The sequence below is a fragment of the Zingiber officinale genome, chromosome 6B (assembly GCF_018446385.1).
Source record: "Zingiber officinale cultivar Zhangliang chromosome 6B, Zo_v1.1, whole genome shotgun sequence".
NCBI lineage: Eukaryota > Viridiplantae > Streptophyta > Magnoliopsida > Zingiberales > Zingiberaceae > Zingiber > Zingiber officinale.
In genome coordinates, this window is record NC_055996.1 from 20,696,615 (window position 1) to 20,715,400 (window position 18,786).

The 18,786-nt window shown below is 39.2% G+C and overlaps 3 protein-coding genes across 6 annotated transcripts; 1 reads left to right on the forward strand and 2 right to left on the reverse strand.

The window, feature by feature from the left end:
- Window positions 1-1,288: 1,288 nt before the first annotated feature.
- Window positions 1,289-2,879, reverse strand: LOC121989984 (NAC domain-containing protein 104-like). 3 transcript variants are annotated; one of them, XM_042544273.1, is made up of 4 exons: window positions 2,750-2,879; window positions 2,164-2,649; window positions 1,788-2,074; window positions 1,289-1,698 (listed from the first exon to the last, which is right to left on the reverse strand). In XM_042544273.1, the coding sequence occupies exons 2-4, from the start codon at window positions 2,312-2,314 to the stop codon at window positions 1,570-1,572; spliced, it is 567 nt and encodes a 188-aa protein (XP_042400207.1). In that variant the 5' UTR covers window positions 2,315-2,649; window positions 2,750-2,879; the 3' UTR covers window positions 1,289-1,569. The 3 variants fall into 3 exon arrangements, with proteins under 3 accessions (XP_042400207.1, XP_042400204.1, XP_042400206.1); XM_042544270.1 differs by having other exon boundaries at window positions 2,164-2,635; window positions 2,715-2,867; XM_042544272.1 differs by having other exon boundaries at window positions 2,715-2,833.
- Window positions 2,880-5,827: 2,948 nt separating this feature from the next.
- On the reverse strand, window positions 5,828-7,654 carry LOC121992204 (pentatricopeptide repeat-containing protein At1g52640, mitochondrial-like). The gene has a single exon (XM_042546409.1). The coding sequence runs from the start codon at window positions 7,633-7,635 to the stop codon at window positions 5,902-5,904; it is 1,734 nt and encodes a 577-aa protein (XP_042402343.1). The 5' UTR covers window positions 7,636-7,654; the 3' UTR covers window positions 5,828-5,901.
- Window positions 7,655-7,986: 332 nt separating this feature from the next.
- LOC121992205 lies at window positions 7,987-17,938 on the forward strand. Of its 2 annotated transcripts, XM_042546411.1 has the most exons (10): window positions 7,987-8,332; window positions 8,408-8,520; window positions 12,428-12,635; window positions 12,711-13,269; window positions 13,344-13,595; window positions 13,705-13,896; window positions 13,980-14,054; window positions 14,175-16,610; window positions 17,296-17,607; window positions 17,700-17,938. In XM_042546411.1, exons 1-9 carry the CDS (start codon window positions 8,184-8,186, stop codon window positions 17,569-17,571), a joined length of 4,260 nt encoding a protein of 1,419 aa, XP_042402345.1. In that variant the 5' UTR covers window positions 7,987-8,183; the 3' UTR covers window positions 17,572-17,607; window positions 17,700-17,938. The 2 variants fall into 2 exon arrangements, with proteins under 2 accessions (XP_042402345.1, XP_042402346.1); XM_042546412.1 differs by lacking the exons at window positions 17,296-17,607; window positions 17,700-17,938 and adding an exon at window positions 16,724-17,180.
- The last annotated feature ends 848 nt before the right edge of the window (window positions 17,939-18,786 follow it).

Genomic DNA, 18,786 nt, shown 5'->3' on the forward strand with positions numbered 1-18,786 from the left:
AAATAAATGATCTCACTTTTATATATATATATATATATATATATATATATATATATATATATATATATATATATATATATATATACTTACCTGAAAATAAACATTCTAATTAAAAAATATTAATGCGGTGATGGTGAGAGGTTCCATCCCGCTGTCATGGCGGAGGTTAAATTCAAGACGATCAACAGGTGGACGGTGTTGACCGGTCGGACGAGGCATACTCCGACCGGGGCTCAAGCACCAACCCATCGTCTTCGACACAGAATAATCAAACCGACGCTCAAGGGACGCACAGAAGTCGAGCCGAGCAGTTCCTCCGCTCGGCCTAGCTGCAGACTCGACATCAGCTGAGCACGCAGACAGTGAACTACCCGCCGAGCGGCTATCCCGCTCGGCCCAACAATCGAGCATGTGGACAGTGGACTTCCTACCGAGCGGCTATCCCGCTCGGCCCGGCAACAGACAACACTTGGATAGTGGGCTTCCAACCGAGCGGCTATCCCGCTCAGCGCGACAGTGGACTTTCTTAGTGTAATACCAGAATTCCGACCGAGCTGTCATTCTGCTCGGCCAAGCAACAGACACAGCAAAATATCTTTCGACATCCTTTTAGGAGCTAGTGCCGCTGACAGGCGACATGATCAGGCAGAAGATCGTACGACGGAAGCTTCCACTATCACTTCAGAGATATACTCAGCCCGTTAAGATACTGTATCAAAGATACTTTACTGACATGTCTTTTCAGAAAAAGCTTTGAGATACGTGCTCGTCTTGGGAAGCGTGCACGCGCACTTCCGGAGCTCTATATAAAAGGGGTCTAAACATCGGCGGAGGTATGCCTTACACGTGATTTCTATTATTGCGCTACAGTTCTCGTCACTTCTTGTTTCTTCTTACTTTGCGGGAGACTGACTTGAGCGTCGGAGGACCATCGTCGAGAACCCCTTCCCTGACTCGACACTAACGCTGCTTGTGTTGCAGGTGAGAGTGAAGTTCACAGGAGATCAGCAAGAGCGTCACGTCCCAACATCCGTCTCATCGACTTTCGGACAGGATCAAATATTAATATAAATATTAATTATTAAATGATAAAATATTTTATCAGGAATGCACAAAATCATCTTAATTTTTTTTTCCCCAAAACAAAACTATTGCTTTTTTTTTTAAAGACTATTTGTTTCCTCACAACTCATTTTTATTTTCTAATAATTATAATAGCCAATTTAATTGACAACCAATTCATTATCATGACTTAATTGTAATTGTAATATAATTAATCACGTAGTGCTTAAGAAATAATAATCACGTTTAAACTGCACCTTTAAGACAATACTGAAAGCAGAACAAAATTACTTCATATATAAATATATTTATAATATAGTACATTTAAATTGTTCTAGCTATCTTTAATTAAACCTTATTCTAATTCAAACAACTGTCATACGATCGATAGCTTTACACCCCTACAATTACAAATTCAAAAGACCATCTGCAAATTCTTGATTTCTTCGCCACGAGTGTTCAGTTCTTGGTGTTCTAGTAATGAACAAGATTGATCGACAACTCATCCTACTTGGGCATGCTGATTTCTTCCAGATCGTCCAACGATAAGAACACCTCGTCCAAGCACGAAAGCTCGTTCTCCTCCACATGGAAGAAGCTCGCCTCGTACACTCGACAGACCACCAAGTTGAGATCCTATAATACATAACAAACACAAGCATCAGTACTATCGCTAGTTCGATCAGCCCATGGATTGCTAAAACCAAAAAATTTCCTTAGCTTACTCTTCTCTTCTTGCTTCCTCTCTTCATGGATGAGCTGCTCTTGCCGTTGGGCGCGGTGGCGCCATCTATCAGTTGGTATTCATCCATCAACCAATTGGTTTTTATGCCCTCGGGGACTCGGCCTGCGTAGAAGACGAGAGTAGTCTTCATGCCCACAGCCCTGCCTCCACTGGTTACCGTCTCTTTGGCTCCGACCGGCATCCAATACCCGCTCGGAGAGATCCGATTCGGGGCCGCTGCATGGCTGAAGAAGTACCATTGGCAATTACCTCCTTGCAGGGCTTTACCTGAAGAGACATGTATATATATGGTCACAATCGCGAATTGTGAGTTATGACCAGAAGAATTTATTTTAAGAATGAGATGGAGGGCACACCATTTAGTTCCCATGGATCGAAGAGGCGTCGATCGAGGTTGGGAATGATGTCAGGGTGGCACGGGAGGCATGAGGCCTTGCGATGGAGGAAGTGGACGACGAGCTCTTCATCAGTGGGGAAGAACCGGAAACCGGGAGGGAGATCACTCATATCTCTCTAGCTAGCTCTAAGCAAGGAAAGATATCAATGAATGCAAATGCAAAGTATAGTAATGCTGTTGTGGACTCATGAGTTTATATATAATGCAAACTAGGATTATATGGTGCTGCTAGCAGACGTGATACACAAGGCTGCTGATGATCGAAAATGGAGGAGTCAGGCCTCAATGCAAAGTTGGAGGTGGTGGAGGGGGCCGAGGCCGATCGACATGGGCAAGTAAGAGGAGTTGGCAATGGTTTTGTGGGCCAATTATACGCCTAAAGCTAATCACAAATCCATCGCTTTCCAGATCCCATGCTACTTTGACTGCCGCTGCAATTGTGAACCTATTAAACAATTAGGGGAGAGTTGTTGCATTTGTTAGTTGAGAGTCGAGAGAAAAAGTAGCAACCTCGGGCCTTATCCATGACTACGCCAGTTGCTCACCTCCCTTCTCTATCCAAATCTCCGTGAAGTAATTCTTTATCCGCCATTTCTCTCCACCTTCGCCTGTCCACCTTTCTTGTGGGTGGACGAGTGCAGTTCCACTCGATCTGCACATTAAAAATAGCCATTCGGATACAGTAGTCACACCACAAGTAGTATTGTAGTATAGATGCCGAGATGATTTAACAAATTGCCTGTTGATTTCGTGTGCGAGATCAATAATTGCGAGGCTTGTTAAAGTGGAAGGAAGCAGCATGGTCTATTAAGTAACCGTGGATCTAGAGCAAAAGGTGCAAAGTAATGAAATGACAGCAATGCTTTACTCTTTTCTGAGTAATGTCCCATCGTACATGATAGGACAGAGAGCATCAAAGAGGGCTCCTTCTAATCCTAGATGTTCACTATGTGAAAAGCAAATTCATGTTTAACGTAACAAAGCAAATCAGAAGACCACCTACGGTTTTTATACTGACAGACAGTAACCATGTCGGCTATCATCAGCATACCTCATGTCAATGTAATAAGGACGTCAGCCGTGATGCCTTTGCTCCCTGATATATTATAGAATGGCCACGAAGGCTCCCAGAAAAAAGGGTTGGTGGTGACAAACTTGAACGGGAAGCCATGATGCAGAATATGATAGTCTTGCCTTCTGCTGGTGTCAAACCAGGGGAATCATTGCTGCAGCTAATAGTCATCAAACGTAGAAATGGATACACTTTTGGAGGGTCACCTGCAAATTGACATGGTGACAAAAGTGAAGAAAAAACTATGGGCATCGAGGCATTCTTGTGAGAAATGGGAAAAAAAAGAAGAAGCATACTGTGGGCATCCTGCGAAGGGGAAGCTGTTCCTCCACTGATCTGTTGACGTAAGTCTGATGCAAGGAACCAAAGTCCACTGTTGTTGAGCCTTGGCAGGCTCAGGACCACCCTCTCTCTATGGAATGAATGTCTGTTCTTCTTTTCATCAAATGTGAACAATTTTTCCCTGCAGGTTCCATATGCACGTCATACCATTAATCATTTAACCCAAAATGGGCAAATATGGGAGACATACAGATTGAAGGTTGACTCAGAACTAGTGCTACAGGTTGACACTAATATGCTTGATCAGGTTCTTGGGCTGTAGTGTCAAAATGATGAGAGATTCTTCACCGAAAACTTAAAACCAATGGGCTGCTTTCTCATAAACCTCATGCTACTAATAGATAAGGCAACTAACCAACGTTTTATAAAGAGTATAACAATTTAATACTTAATGAATCATTCAATAGCAAAGATTGGTCCAGACAAGTAGATGTCTTTATTAGTTTCTGAGAAAGCATTTGAAAAATTCTATCTATATGGAATCCAAGGAATTAGTTCGGTTGTAGCATCTACAGAGAATTTGAGATTAGTACAATTCTACTGTATCATCATAATGGAAATTAGTATATGTAGAGCACATTGTTTAGTACTCCTCAAGCTAAGCACAAATATTATCTATATCTAGTTTCTTACATAAACAAAGATTAAACTCAGCACAATAATAATAAAATGAGAATAACATATTCACATGACAAAGAAAAAACAAGTTGAGTTAACAAGGAACCATATCTTAGAGTTGGCATCAGCCAACAGTCAACAATGTCTTCGACCTCAAATCAACACATTGAAAAAAAGGAGAGGATATATAGAGAAAGATAGATAGCACTACTTGACGTGTTACTAGATAGACGTATGTGAGTATATATAGACTCATGGAACTAATCACATAGGATTAACCCACCACAATCTAATAACTAACCCAATACTTTTTTAACATTTTAGAACCTAAATTTTGTTGATTGACACTAATATTTGCTAAGATTTTAAAATTCGCTAAGCGTTAGTCGGACATCAAAGCGTCTAGCGCCTAAGCGTCACTAGGCGGATTTCACGGTATCAACATATATGACATAATAAATAACATTCTATAACTCCAACACAATAACATCAAATTTAAAATGAGTTCAAAATTATACAACTAATAAAATATTACAAATTTATTCTACTTGTCCATAATTTTCAACGATTTGTTTTTAATCGGATACAAACTCAATATTATCATTGTGATCCTTCTCTTCTTCTTTAGATGCAAAATCATCCACTTGAAGTTCTCTCGCTCTAGAGCTTTTTCGATATTGTATGATGAAATGACTTTTTCAAAGGATGAGGCTTTGACCAACCTTCAATTCAATCCCGTCCAAGTCGCGAAAAAGATCAAACAACAAATTTTTCTTCAAATCGATTTCTCTAGCCTTTTAACTCTCTGATTTCTCCAAAATGTGGGTTTCTTTGCTCTTTCTTATGAAGATGAAGTTTAGTGCAAGCCAACAAATCGATTTTCTTGTTAGGATTTATAAAACTTAAACAAAGAAATTACATTTCAATTTTTTTTTAATTGGGCTTTAAATTGAAAAGCCTAAACTAAAAAATGTTGAAAACTCTACATTATTTCCGCAATGCCTAGATGATTCAATCGATTAGTCGGTATCTAGGACCGCCTAATCCCGCCTACGCACTAAGGCCGCTTAGGCTGACCGACTAACATATTTTTGATACGGCTGGTTGGCGCCTAGCGCCTAGGCGGCGCTTAAGCGACCGCCTAGGCTAATTTTTAGAACACTTTATTATTTGCTAGTCGAAGCATTCTTTGACAAAGTCATTTCCCGTCAGTATGAAGAAGGAACTGTTGAACCATTGAGTTAATCTTTACAAAAGAAACCTCCACTAAGTTTCCATCTTATTGTAGTTAACTTAGTCCATCTTATTGTAGTTGAATCTCAAACAATTAATCCAATTAGCATAAATTGAATCTGTAATGTCTCAGCATTTTGTTTTTCTAACCAAAAACATAATATATCTAGATGAATAGAAAATTCATTCTAGCAGATGGCACCTTCTGAAACTCATGATGAGGATCATTGAAAAATTTGTCCAATAATGGATCAAAGATGCAAATAATAAGGTACAAAATCCTTAGTTTCCTAGATCACCTACTATGAGTGCAAAAACTTATCTTTAGAGCAAGCCTTGAACACGATAAGACAAATAATTAACCTTATGCTTCGTTGGCAAAGTCTTGATGCGACAATAAAGTTATTATCATGTGACCTAGAGATTGCAGGTTTAAGTCTCGAAAACAACTTCTGGTAACACATGGTAAGGCTGCGTACAATAAACCCTTTCTCGGAACCCGTATTGACGAGAGCTTCGTGCACCGGAGTGTTGCGTACAATAAACTCTTTCCCGAGATTTGTATTGACGAAAGTTTCGTGCATCGGACTGCTGCGTACAATAAACTCTTTCCTGGGACCCGTATTGGCGGGGTCTTTGTTCAACGGGTTGCCCTTTTTTTTCATTCGCAGAGTCAACTTTTGTTCTTCCCTCCATTGCAAGTGATAGTTCCTGAATCTTGCAAGAAGTGCTCCTTTTCATCTTGCAAGCAAGCACACCAACCTGTTCTCTTAACCCAATCTGCAACAATTTATCCCTAAGAATCTCACAAGTATCAGGATATGGAGGAATTCCCTCATCCACCATTTTCTCAAAAAAACGACAAGCCTCCTCAACCTTCCCCTTCTTCTTGCACAATCCATGGATCATTACGGAATATGATGGTGCTGCAGGGTAAAAACCTCTGCCCTTCATCCCATCCCAAACTTCCATTGCTCGATCTGTTTTGCCTAAGTCAATCAACATCTTCAACAACATATTGTATGTATGCCGGTCAGGCAAGCAGGCATCCTTGTCCATTCTCAGAAGCAGTCTTAGCGATTTATTGACCTCATGCAGTTCGCAATGAACGGCCAGTATTGCGTTATAACTCCAAACATCAGGCTTAGCGCCTCGCTCAATCATCTCGTCAAGCAACTCATAAGCCTCATTCATCTTCTCTTTCTCACATAGAAGTTTAATGACACAATTGTAAGTGAAGACGTTGGGCACAAGGTTATGCCTTCTCATTCTGTCAAGCACTCTGGTGGCAGTGTGCTCATCATGGGATGTACAGGCAGCACGGACGAATGCAGCATAGGTGCCTGCGTCAGGATGGAGCCCATGAGTCTTCTGCATCTCATGCAAACGCACATGTGCCTGATCGAGCTCACCTCCTTTGCAGAGGGCAGAAATCAAGGAGTTGTAAGCGGCAACGTCAACCAAGCATCCTCTCTTAAGCATTTCATCGAACAGCCGCAGGGCTTCCTTCGGGTTCCGCGAGTCTGCCCATCCGTTGATTAAAATGCTAAAAGTTTTTTGATTCACAGGGAAGCGGGACTTGAAGTGGTCGAAGAATGACTGTGCGGCTTCTACGAGGCCATTGCGGCAGAAGGGAGAGAGGAGCTGATGGAAGTCTTCGAGGTCCGGGTCGAGGCCGAAGTCAGTCATCCTTCTGAAAGCTCGGACAGCATCATCGGGGAGGCGGGCACGAGCGTAGAAGCGGAAGAGTAGCCAGAATGTTTCGGGCCGGATGAGGTCTCCGCCACGTCCGTCCTCTCGGTGCTCGGACAGCAGGGACCACAGGATAGGGAACTGTCGGGCAGCGCCGAGGGCGCGGACTAGAGCATTGTGGGCGGAAGGAGCGTGGCGGAATCCAGGGAGCGCGGAGGACCAGAGGAAGAAACGGTGGACGGAGGAGGGGAGGTGGCGGCAACGCCTGAGGACCTCTTCCGCGGCTTCGGGAGTGAGGACGGACGCGAAAGGACGGAGCGCCTCATGGAGATCGTGGTGGGGGGAACGGTGGTCGCTGAGGACACGGCATAGGTCGCCGACGAGAGCTGCGACGGAGGAGAAGGCGCGGCCGCCGCACTGCAGGCGGAGAAAGGCAAGGCCTTTGGTGAGCGGAGCGACTTTCCTCACGGCCATCGTCGTTTCTCAAAACAACCTCCTCTCGTAGCCTTAAGCCCTTAACCGACAAATCTCCCCCAACGGGCCAAATGTGGGCCTTCTGCTGGGTTACGCATGGACTCGCTCATACGGCCCAACCAAGCCCAACTAACACTATGAAGGAAAACCGAAAACATTTGTTTTAAATGATTTATAATTAATTTAATAATTGGTAATTTTCTTGGATAAGGGTTTGTAGTCGGTGTTTATTTTAACGTATTAGCAATCTACATATAATATGTATTAAATAATTCAATTTTTTTATGATAATTGTTTTTTTTTTTTTGTCTAAAGTCTAAACTCGAATTTAATTTAACTGAAAGTGAATCGCACACAAAGATTTTCGATTTAATCCAATTCGTCGCTGCTCCCGTAGTTCTCGATCATCCTCCTCCGTCTCCCACACGCTTCGGAGTTCGCCGTAGCAGACCTCGGCGGAGAAGATTCCCCTCTCAAATCTCGATCCGTCTCTCTTGCTCACGCTTCCGATCCAAACCCTAGACGAGGAGCAGCAGCTGCTGGCGGGGATGGAGGGCGGCTCGGGAGACCTCCAGTGTGTCGGGAAGCTGGAGATCACGAAGCACAAGCCCGTTGGGTTCCTCTGCGGTACCCTCCCCGTCCCCACCGATTCCACCTTCCCTATCTCGCAATCCGCTCTCCTGCCGTCCCCCCAAATGTGCGCTTCTCCGCTACTCCATCTGCTATTCCTTCTTGGTTTCGATCTTGGTTAACGTTTCCTGAATGGGTGCAGAACTGGAGTTCCACGATACCAGATGCTTCCGGCCGAGACCGATCTCAATACCCTGCCTTTGTTGTCCAACCTCCCGGAGAAAGTCTTCCCTTCCTCTGGGAAGACAAGTGAAGGTGTCCCTTTCTTTACTGAATTCCTTCTTTTTGCACGAAATGCTCATTCTTTTTAGGAGATCGTAACACAAAACTTATGCATGGATGATGCTAGGCTATAAAAGAAAATTTGGTAATTGGTTTTTAAAGGTCGATGATGTCTTTAATTTTTCAATCTCGCCGTACCTAAAAATTATTTCATGAATTGCTTCCGTATGAAGGGAAAACAATGTGGATTACATTGTTATTCCAGATTTTAATTCCTTGTTCTGTTTTTAATTTGCTTTGTTAATTATGATTGTATCATACTTGTGTCCATCTTTGTCGTGACTGTGGTTTGAAAACTTAGTAGTAGAATAATTTATTTATTGGATATTGGCTATACCTCTTCTTAGTTCTAACTTATAGTTCCTAAGCAGTGGAACATGACAGAATTCTATATCTTATGGTAATTTACCACAGATGTTAACACTATGAATGAATACAATCCAATTATCAGAAAGATACGAGTCTACAATTGTTTTTTTTTTGTCTTTTAGATTCATAGTGCTACTTTGTTAATGCATTTCGAAGGGCCTTCATTGTTTCTTTGAGCTTCAATTCTATTGATTTGGAAACTTCAATCTGTTATAAAACTCCGCCCAACCAATCATGGCCGGTTTCAAGCCCAGATAAAGGAGGGTTGTGTTAGGTTATCGGCCAGCATTAAAACTATGAGAAATGTTTAATGAATGAATCTATTAAACTATTATGCTAATTCTAGGTTGTTCTCTAGAAAAAACGCGTTGCAGGGTCTAACTGTAATGTCTTGGCAAGGACAGTTACATCTCCAGAACTCATGTGTAGTGCTAAATATGCAAGAGTTCGCATTGTAGGGTCCAACTGTAACATATCGGCAAGGACTGCTACATCTCCATGAGAACTTGGGTGTAGTGTTAAATATAGGTTGGATAAGAACAAATATGATAGAAAAACTAATAGTCTAAGATTTAGAATATGGAAGAACTCTCACTTGTAAATCAATGAAGGTAGTAAATATGATGGTTAGGAGAAGAATTAATATTTTATATGTACAAGAGATAAAATAGGTAGGCGAGAAGGTAAAGATGATAGAGAACTCGGATTTTAAGTTATGGTACACAAGAAAGAGTAAAGCAAGAAATGGAGTGGGTATTATTGTAGATATTCGTTAAAGGACGAAGTTGTTGGAGTAGTTAGAAAAGGGAATCGAATTATAGCCCTTAAGATAATAGTAGCGAAAGAAACTATGAATATAATTAGCGTATATGCATCGCAAGTAAGATTAGATGAAGTTACTAAATCAAGGTTTTGAGACGACTTAGATAGTATTACAAAACATTCCGCCAAATGAAATGATTTTGATAGAAGGTGATATAAATAGGCATATTGGAGTGAAAAATGAGGAATATGAGAGAGTACATGGGGTTATGAGTTTGGAACAAGAAATAAAGAAGGGAAAACTATATTAGATTTTGCGATAGTAGATGACCTTATATTAGCTAATATATTTTTTTTTTTAAAAAAAAGAACACTTAGTCATGTTCAAAAGTGGGAATAATAATTCGCAAATTGACTTTCTTATACTTAGGAAGGAGGATAGAAAGATGTGTAAAGATTACAAGGTCATCCCTAGAGAAAGCTTAACTACAACATAGGTTAGTAGTGTTGGATATATGCCTCAAGCATAATATCAATAGAAAGAAAATATATATGACTTCTATAATTAAGTGGTGGAAGTTAAAGGATGGGAAGCAAAATAAATTTAAAAAGAAAATAGGAGTACAAGTAATATGTAAAATATATGATGACTCTAATACGACATGGGATAAGATGATATCAAAGTTGAAAATAGCAGCTAAGAGTGTCCTCGGTGAGTCAAAGGGGCATGCACCACTAAATAAGGAATCTTGGCGGTGGAATGAGAAAGTTCAAGAGGAAATGAAAGAAAATTGAACATCTTATAAGGAATTATATATTTGTAAGAATGAGGAAATTTAAAAAAAAATATACAATAGTCAAGAAAGACGATAAAAAAGTAGTGAATGAAGCAAAGAATGAAACTTTTGAACGATTATATCAAAAATTGGATAAGAATTGGATACAAAAGAAAGGGAAAGACATTTATAGAATAGTTAAAGCGAGAGAAAAGAAGACAAGAGATTTTATCCAAATAAAATATATTAAAGATGAATGTAATAGGTACTAGTAAACGACGGAGAAATAAAAAAGCGATAGAAGAAACATTTTCATCAACTATTTAATGAAGGTTTAGGTGACTAACTTAATTTAGATAATTTAAATAAGTCAAATTAGTATAGAATTTTAAATTTTATTATAGAATTCAAACTTCTAGAACAAGCTTTAAATGGGATGCACAATGGAAAAGTCATTGGACCAAATAATATTCCGATAGAGGTATGGAAGTGATTAGGGAAACAAGGTATTGCATGACTTACAAAATTAATGGAGGGTAAGTACTATAATTATCTTATATAAGCATAAGAGAGACGTATAAAATTATACAAACTATAGGGGTATTAAACTAATGCATCATACCATGAAACTTTAGGAAAAAATAATAGAAAAAAAATTAAGAAAGGATATCATGGTAACCGAAAATCAATTTGGATTCATGCCTGAAAAATCAACAATAGAAGTTATACATATTCTTAGACAATTAATTGAAAAATATTGGGAGCAAAAATAAGATCTTCATATGGTATTCATTGAATTAGAAAAAGTTTATGATAGAGTCTTAAGAGAAAATATATGGAGAATTCTAGAAAAGAAAGGTGTTATTGAACTAATTAAGGATATGTACATGGATGTAACGACCAGAGTAAAGGCTTTAGGCGGAGTAACTGAAGCATTTTCAATTAAGATAGGGTTGCATCAAGGATCAACCCTAAGTCTCTATCTTTTTACACTAATTATAGACAAACTTACTGCACACATTCAAGACACAGTATCGTAGCGCATGTTATTTGCAGATGATATTGTTTTAGTTGAAGAAACACGTGAAGGAGTAAATGCTAAATTAGAATCTTGGTGAGAAACACTAGAGGGGAAAGGTTTTAAGCTTAATAGAATAAAGATAGAATAGAATAAGTAGAATGATTGAAATGGAGGAGAGCGTTGGGTGTTTTATGTAACTGTCAAGTACCTTTAAAACTTAAAGGAAAGTTCTATAAAACTGCAGTTAGATTTGCTATGCTATATGAAGCTGAATGTTAGGCTATGAGTCGAGCACATGAATAGAAGATGAGAGTTGTAGAAATGAGGATGTTAAGGTGAATGTGTGGACATACGAGGATGCACAGAATAAGAAATGAGGACATTAGAGAGTTGCATTTATTGAGGGAAAACTCCGACGGACACGTTTAAGATGGTACGGGCATGTATTTAGACGACCAATACATGCTTTAGTTAGGCGATGTGAAACTATAATAAATGCACATATCAAACGAGGAAGAGGAAAACCAACAAAGACTTGGTTAGCAACAATAAAACAAGATAAAATTCATTTAAGTATAGATAATGATAAAGAGGAGATAGAGCTCAATGGCGTAAAAGAATCCATATAGCCGACTCCACCTAATAGGATAAGGCTTGGTTGTTGTAATATGTTCTAAACTAGCTGCTAATGAGCTTTGGTCATTTTCTACTGCAATTCTCTTTTTTCCTTGCCTGCAATTGTGATTATATTCTGATCCACAAAGCTGGAGTTCTTTTATGAACATAAATATGGTCCTTGTAATTGACCTAAAGATGCTGCATGTTGTGGATCGCCGATAGGCCAATTGCTTTCTTATAGTGTGTATGCATTCTCCTATTCATTCTCCTATTTGACCATGCAACTTGAAAATTTGAAAAATTGAACTTCGTTTCTTTTTTTTTACGCTTTCAGGATTTCATATGGAGAGCATCCCAATTATCCAAAATTTATCTCAGAAGTGTGAGGCTCTTGCTGTATCTGGTCTGACTGAGTATGGTGATGAAATAGATGTGGTAACTCCTGCTGACATCCTTAAGCAGATTTTTAAAATACCATACTCCAAGGCTCAGTTATCGGTCACTGTTCAACGTATTGGAAACACACTCATCCTTAATACTGGGTAAGCTTTTAAATTAGTCTCTAATAATTCACTTTTTTTTTAACTTTCATAATGTTCAACTTTTTCTCTCAATAGCCCTGATTTTGAGGAAGGAGAAAAGGTTTTCATAAGACAGAGCAATCAATCTAGAAGTTCTGATCCTTCAATTTTCTTAAACTTTGCTATGCACTCTGTTAGAGTTGAGGCATGTGACTGCCCACCTAGTCACCAGCCGTCCTCTGCAGAGCAATCGGATTCTACCATCTTACCAGGACATTTTGGACAACGAGAGGTTCCTTTGGTTTCTTCTGCAGATGCTCATGCTAGTAAATCTCAATATCTCAATCAAAATGCCAGTGGCAGTCGAAAGCCTTCTCATGGGAATCGAGATGCATATTTCTGGGATAGAAAGCAGAACAAGCCAAAGACTAGAAGAAGACCAGATCCTGTTAAAAATTCTTCAGAAATTGGCGAGAAGCCCAGATTGCCAATGCAAGACTCTGATAAGTTTAAGAGACTGGGAAATAGTGGCTTTCTGAGGGTCTTATTTTGGCAATTTCACAATTTTAGAATGCTTTTGGGTTCTGATTTGCTTCTGTTTAGCAATGAGAAATATGTCGCAGTAAGTCTGCATCTTTGGGATGTCTCTAGACAGGTGATGCACAAGCCTCTGTGTGTTTTTTTGAACTTGATTTTTTGGCTTGTCCTTCACTCTTTTTGTTCTGATAGGTTACTCCTTTGACATGGCTTGAAGCATGGCTTGATAATGTAATGGCTAGTGTACCTGAGTTAGCTATCTGCTACCATCAAAATGGTGTTGTTCAAGGCTATGAACTTTTAAAGACTGATGATATCTTCCTCCTTAAGGGCATCTCTCCAGATGGAACTCCTGCTTTTCATCCAGAAGTTGTCCAAAAAAATGGGCTTTCAGTGCTTAGGTTTCTTCAGGATAACTGCAAACAAGATCCTGGTGCTTATTGGGTAAATATTATGAAAATTCAGGATATCCTAAATTTTTGTTTTTAATCTATTGTTCACTTGTTTTATGGCATCATGATATTTGCTTAATGTCATTGAATTTCACTGTCAGCTCTATAAGGGTGCAGGAGAAGATGTAATTCAACTGTTTGATCTCTCTGTCTTACCTAAAAAACATTCAGATGATGGTCATGATAAAAGTTGTAGTTCTTTGTCATCATTGATGAGCAAGGGAAGAAGAGATTCGTTGTTTTCTCTTGGCAAACTTCTGTATCGTGTTGCTCACAGATTGTCACTTTCAAAGGTAACTGGCCTACAGTTTTTTAGTTTTTGTTTGTTTTTGCTAATTATTTTTCTAAACAGTTTATTTTACTTGGTTTTCTTTAGGCATCTGATAACAAAGTGAAGTGTGCACAATTCTTCAAGAAATGCTTGGATTTTCTTAGTGAGCAGGATCATCTAGTATGTTGCTTGGTTTTTGCATTACAAGCTTTATTTCTGTCTTCAGTTCACTTTGATTTATTTTGATTTGCTGCAGTAACATAATCTTGTAGTTGGTTAATCATGCAATTTACATGCCAGGTTGTCCGTGCATATGCTCATGAACAATTTGCAAGACTAATTTTGAAATGCTATGAGGAACTTGAATTTACATCAGAATATTTTCTTCCAGAGTCAGAAGTCACTGTTACTGACTTGGAGGAAGAATCTTCTGAATTTTCTCTAGAATCAAAATCCCAAAATAAGGGATTGTCTCGTGATGCTGGATGTGGCACATTGAAAGAATCTGGAATGGTAAAACTCAAAACAAATATTCAGTTATCCACAACCACTGAAATTGGAACATCAGAAATCAACGTTAGTTCTAGATCACATGATGGCTTGGTGATGTGTCAGGATGCAAGTTCATCACCTATGGTTAGAACAGTTGCTGATCCAATCTCCTCTAAGTTAGCTGCAATACACCATGTGTCCCAAGCTATCAAATCTCTCAGGTGGAAGCGTCAACTGCAGAACACTCAAGTTGAATTGATAGACCACGGGAACAAAATTCATGACCGATCATCCTCTGTCAGTTTCTCTTTATGTGCTTGTGGTGATGCTGACTGTATTGAAATTTGTGATATCCGTGAATGGCTTCCAAAATCTCGAATTGATCGCAAAATGTGGAAACTTATTCTTTTGCTGGGAGAATCATATCTATCTCTAGGGGAGGCTTATAAGGAGGATGGGCAATTGCATCAGACTCTCAAAGTTATAGAATTAGCTTGTTTGCTTTATGGTTCAATGCCTAAACATCTGGAGGATGCACAATTTGTCTCATCTATCGCAAGTAGCTCGGCATGTGAGTTCAAGTTTGACAGAGATAGTTCATATATAGTAACAGATGCAGTAGCAGATTTGAACACAATGCTCAATGAGGATGCCCGTTTCAGTAGTCAACTTTCTCCTACCAGCTTATTCTGGGCTAAAGTATGGACACTTGTTGGGGATGTATATGTGGAATATGATAGAATAAATGGTAGAGATATATCAGTTCAAGCTAAAAATGACGCATTGAGAAGTGAAGCGCGAATGCCAAATGAAGTTGTAAAGGAGGTTAAACGCATGAAGAAGAAGCTGGGACGGTATAATCAAAACTGCAGTACTTGTTCATTGATGAACTGTAGCTGCCAGAGTGATAGGGTGAGCAGTGGAAACAGTGCAAGCAGTAGTTCTGGAGATTCTTCCTCATTTTTCTATAGAAAACAGAGCAGAAAATTACCTTTGAGAAACTTTTCATATTCTTTTTCTGAACAAACTCAAGTTAATAAAAATCCATATAAGGCAGGTATATCAATATCGAATGTTTCTGAATCCAATGATTTTCAGGATAATAAATATAATGATGCACCTGCTACTGGGTTAAAAGGAGAGGAACTGAAAGAAGGGTTTCTACAAACAAGTGTTGGTGGTTATAACAATGATAAGGATGCTTGCTTAGGGAATGCTGAAGAAACGGTTAATTCTGAACCGTGTAATGCAGATACTTCCAAGGCAAGGAGTGGAGGCATTTTTAAATTTCTTGAAGGTCCTAAGCTTGGAGATGTTGAGTACAATCTATCTGCAGCTGTAGATTGTTACAGTGCTGCCAGTAAAGCGATGGACGGAGCACATCCTGATTTGGTTGAATTTAGTTCTGTCCTGAAGAGGTGGGGTTGGGTGTCCAATGAACTTGGCCGATACAGACTGGAAAAGAAGAACTTAGTTGATGCTGAAGTTGCATTTGCAGATGCTATAAAGGTATTTAAACAAGTTTCTGACCATACCAATATCATATTAATTAACTGTAACTTGGGCCATGGGAGAAGAGCATTGGCTGAAGAGCTAATTGTTAAAATGGAGGAACTCAAGCGATATGACCCACTCCAAAATGCATACAAACAAGCTATGAAATCAGCTAAGTCTGAGTACATAAAATCCTTAGAACACTATAGCGCTGCTTTGGCAGAATTGACCTCTGTTCGGGAGAGGGTCGACACTTCTATGTATAATGAAGTACAAACCCAGTATGCTAACACTTATCTGAGGTATGGAATGCTTTTGGAAAAGGAAAGTGTAATAAGTGAGGGTTATGATGTTGGACACATGGATCTGCTGCTTGATGATAATAAAAATAAGGAATACCAAAAGTATGCCATTTCTGCAAGTGATGCTTTTAGGGAGGCTTTGGCAACATATGAAGCTCTTGGTGAGCTACGTAAGCAGGAGATTGCTTTTGCTCAGTTCCAGCTTGCTTGCTACTACAAGAATCTATGCTTCAAGTTCCTCGATTTGGATCACAAACTAGTCAATGATTCTAAATGTCAGGACAAAAATAAGAAAAAGGCTAAATGGTATGCTTCTTTAGCAGAGAAAAATTGGGAGAAATGTATCACTTTCTATGGTCCAAAGATATATCCTGTTATGTACCTTAATATTCTTATGGAACTATCATCACTTGAGCTGCGCCTTTCAGATTCATTACACATAAGCTCAGTATGTCACTCTAAACCTATCAATTTATTTATTTATTTATTTTGGTAACCAATAGCTGTGTGGTCTTTGAACTAGCATGACCCCTTGTCTTGGTTTCCTGTTCTAATGGTCAGAATGTCATTTGCTGTGATGGGCTCTATGTTTGGAAGATATATTTGCATTCTACTCTTCTTCAGTTTTTTTGCCCCCACGGGCATAGCCGAGTTGGTACTCGGGTAATACAATTGTCACACAAGAGAGGAGCAAGGTTCGAATCCCTTGGGTTCATTCCCTTAGGAATAAGTTCCTCCCACCTAGGAGGTTGTTCAGTTCCATGATTTATCACCCTTCCACAGGCCTTGGGGCATCGTGAAGAAGCGCTTGTGTGAGCGTTATCACCTTTTGCCACACAGAAAGCTATTTGCATTTGTCATTCTATCACAATCATGGTTCTTAAGATCCATCAAAGCCATATTTGCTTTTTGTTAATATGATTTCTGATTATTAACTAGATTATATGGCAAGAAGTTGTTAGCTATCTGATTGTACAAACAAGTTGCTTTGTGGTAACTGCGTCTGCAATTTTCTTTACGTTTTTCATTTTTTGCTGGAAGTAAGTTCAAAACCATCTTGTGTCTGAAATCAATGACAGAAACAAGATTCGTTTACTTTGCAACAAATTTATCACAAAATTTCTATGCATCAGATGATGGAAGCTGCTCTAGGCCACCTGCTTGAAGGTCGCCAAGTTGTTGATGCGGACAACAATTGTTCACCTGATGAGATTTCTGCGATCAAAGACAAGCTCTGGAATCAGTTGCAGGCCCTGCTGAAGGGCATGCTGGCCATTTCCCGCTCAGGTAATGCAAACAAATCCAGAGCAACTGGTCAGATGGGAAAGCTTAAGAAAATGTATAGAATAGCATTGAGGCCAGCCAGTCTGCATGAGTTGCACGCGATGCATAAGTTATGGGTATCGTAATAACATCATCGTTTTAATCTGTCAACATTGTGGAAGGTAAGGACGCTTGTGATACCAATTATACCTCTTTGTTACCCTTTTGGATAATTCTTCTTATTCATGCTTGCAATTTTTTTTTTTTGTTGCAGGAAATCCATCAAGATCATGACACTTCATATGGAATCAAGGTCAATCATGTTTAGATGTGGTCATTACCTTGTGTTTAGCGAATTAAGCAAGCATCATTTGAAGCGCTTTCTTCTAATCTTAGTTAAACAACATGGTTAATACCAACGTCTGGATTTTCGATATTGTTAATGAAGTGACAAGATTAGGGCTGTAAATGAACCAAGCGTTCGTGAACAAGCTTGGTGTTCGGTTTGGTAAGAGCTTGTTTATGTTCGTTCAATATACATAAAATTAATTAAACAAACAAGCTTGAACAGCTCGTTAAGCTAAACAAACAAGCTTGAACACATATGTGTTCAGCTCGTTAACGTTCGTGAACAACGTTCGTGAACAATGTTCGTGAACAACGTTCGTGAACAATGTTCACGAACCATATTTATTAATAAAACTCTTTCAATATGCTAAATAAATAATAAAATAAAATAAATAAATTTAAATTATCAATCTTAATAACTAATCAAACAATTAAAAGTTTCAAACAATCAAACAAGCTTGAATTGAGAGCTTGATAATATCTAAATGAACTAAGCTCAAGCCAAGCTCGAACCAAGCCCAAGCCAAGCTCAAGCCAAGCTTGAATTGAGAGTTTGATAACATCTAAACGAACCAAGCTCAAACCAAGCCCAAACCAAGCTCGAACCAAGTCCAAGCCAAGCTCAAGCCAAGCTTGAATTGAGAGCTTGATAACATCTAAACGAACCAAGCTCAAGCCAAGCTTCAAACAAGCTCAAGCTCATAAAAAATAAACCAAGCCAAGCTTGAACACTCATTTCAAAAGCTTGGTTCATTTTAAGCTCGGCTCGGCTCGGCTCGATTATCTTATCAAACAAGCTTGAACACCCCAAAGCTCGGCTCGGTTCAGTTCGTTTACAGCCCTAGACAAGATTATCTTCAAGTAAATCCGCACTAAGATTACTCAATGTAAGAATTTGGTTAACACAATAGAAATGATTTTGTTCGAATTGAAGTCCATGCTGGTGTCATGGGATGGCAACATATTGGATAATGCTGTGTTTTTTATTTTTTATATTCATAAAAACATAATTA

Coding starts and splice junctions, on each gene's coding strand:
- LOC121989984 (XM_042544273.1), bottom strand. CDS start 2,314: ATGAGTGATCTCCCTCCCGGTTTCCGGTTCTTCCCCACTGATGAAGAG. Junction 2,075..2,163: donor CGATCCATGGGAACTAAATG/GTGTGCCCTCCA, acceptor ATGTCTCTTCAG/GTAAAGCCCTGCAAGGAGGT. Junction 1,699..1,787: donor GAGGAAGCAAGAAGAGAAGA/GTAAGCTAAGGA, acceptor TATGTATTATAG/GATCTCAACTTGGTGGTCTG.
- LOC121992205 (XM_042546411.1), top strand. CDS start 8,184: ATGGAGGGCGGCTCGGGAGACCTCCAGTGTGTCGGGAAGCTGGAGATC. Junction 8,521..12,427: donor CTCTGGGAAGACAAGTGAAG/GTGTCCCTTTCT, acceptor TTACGCTTTCAG/GATTTCATATGGAGAGCATC. Junction 13,270..13,343: donor TTTGGGATGTCTCTAGACAG/GTGATGCACAAG, acceptor TTGTTCTGATAG/GTTACTCCTTTGACATGGCT.
- LOC121992204 (XM_042546409.1), bottom strand. CDS start 7,635: ATGGCCGTGAGGAAAGTCGCTCCGCTCACCAAAGGCCTTGCCTTTCTC.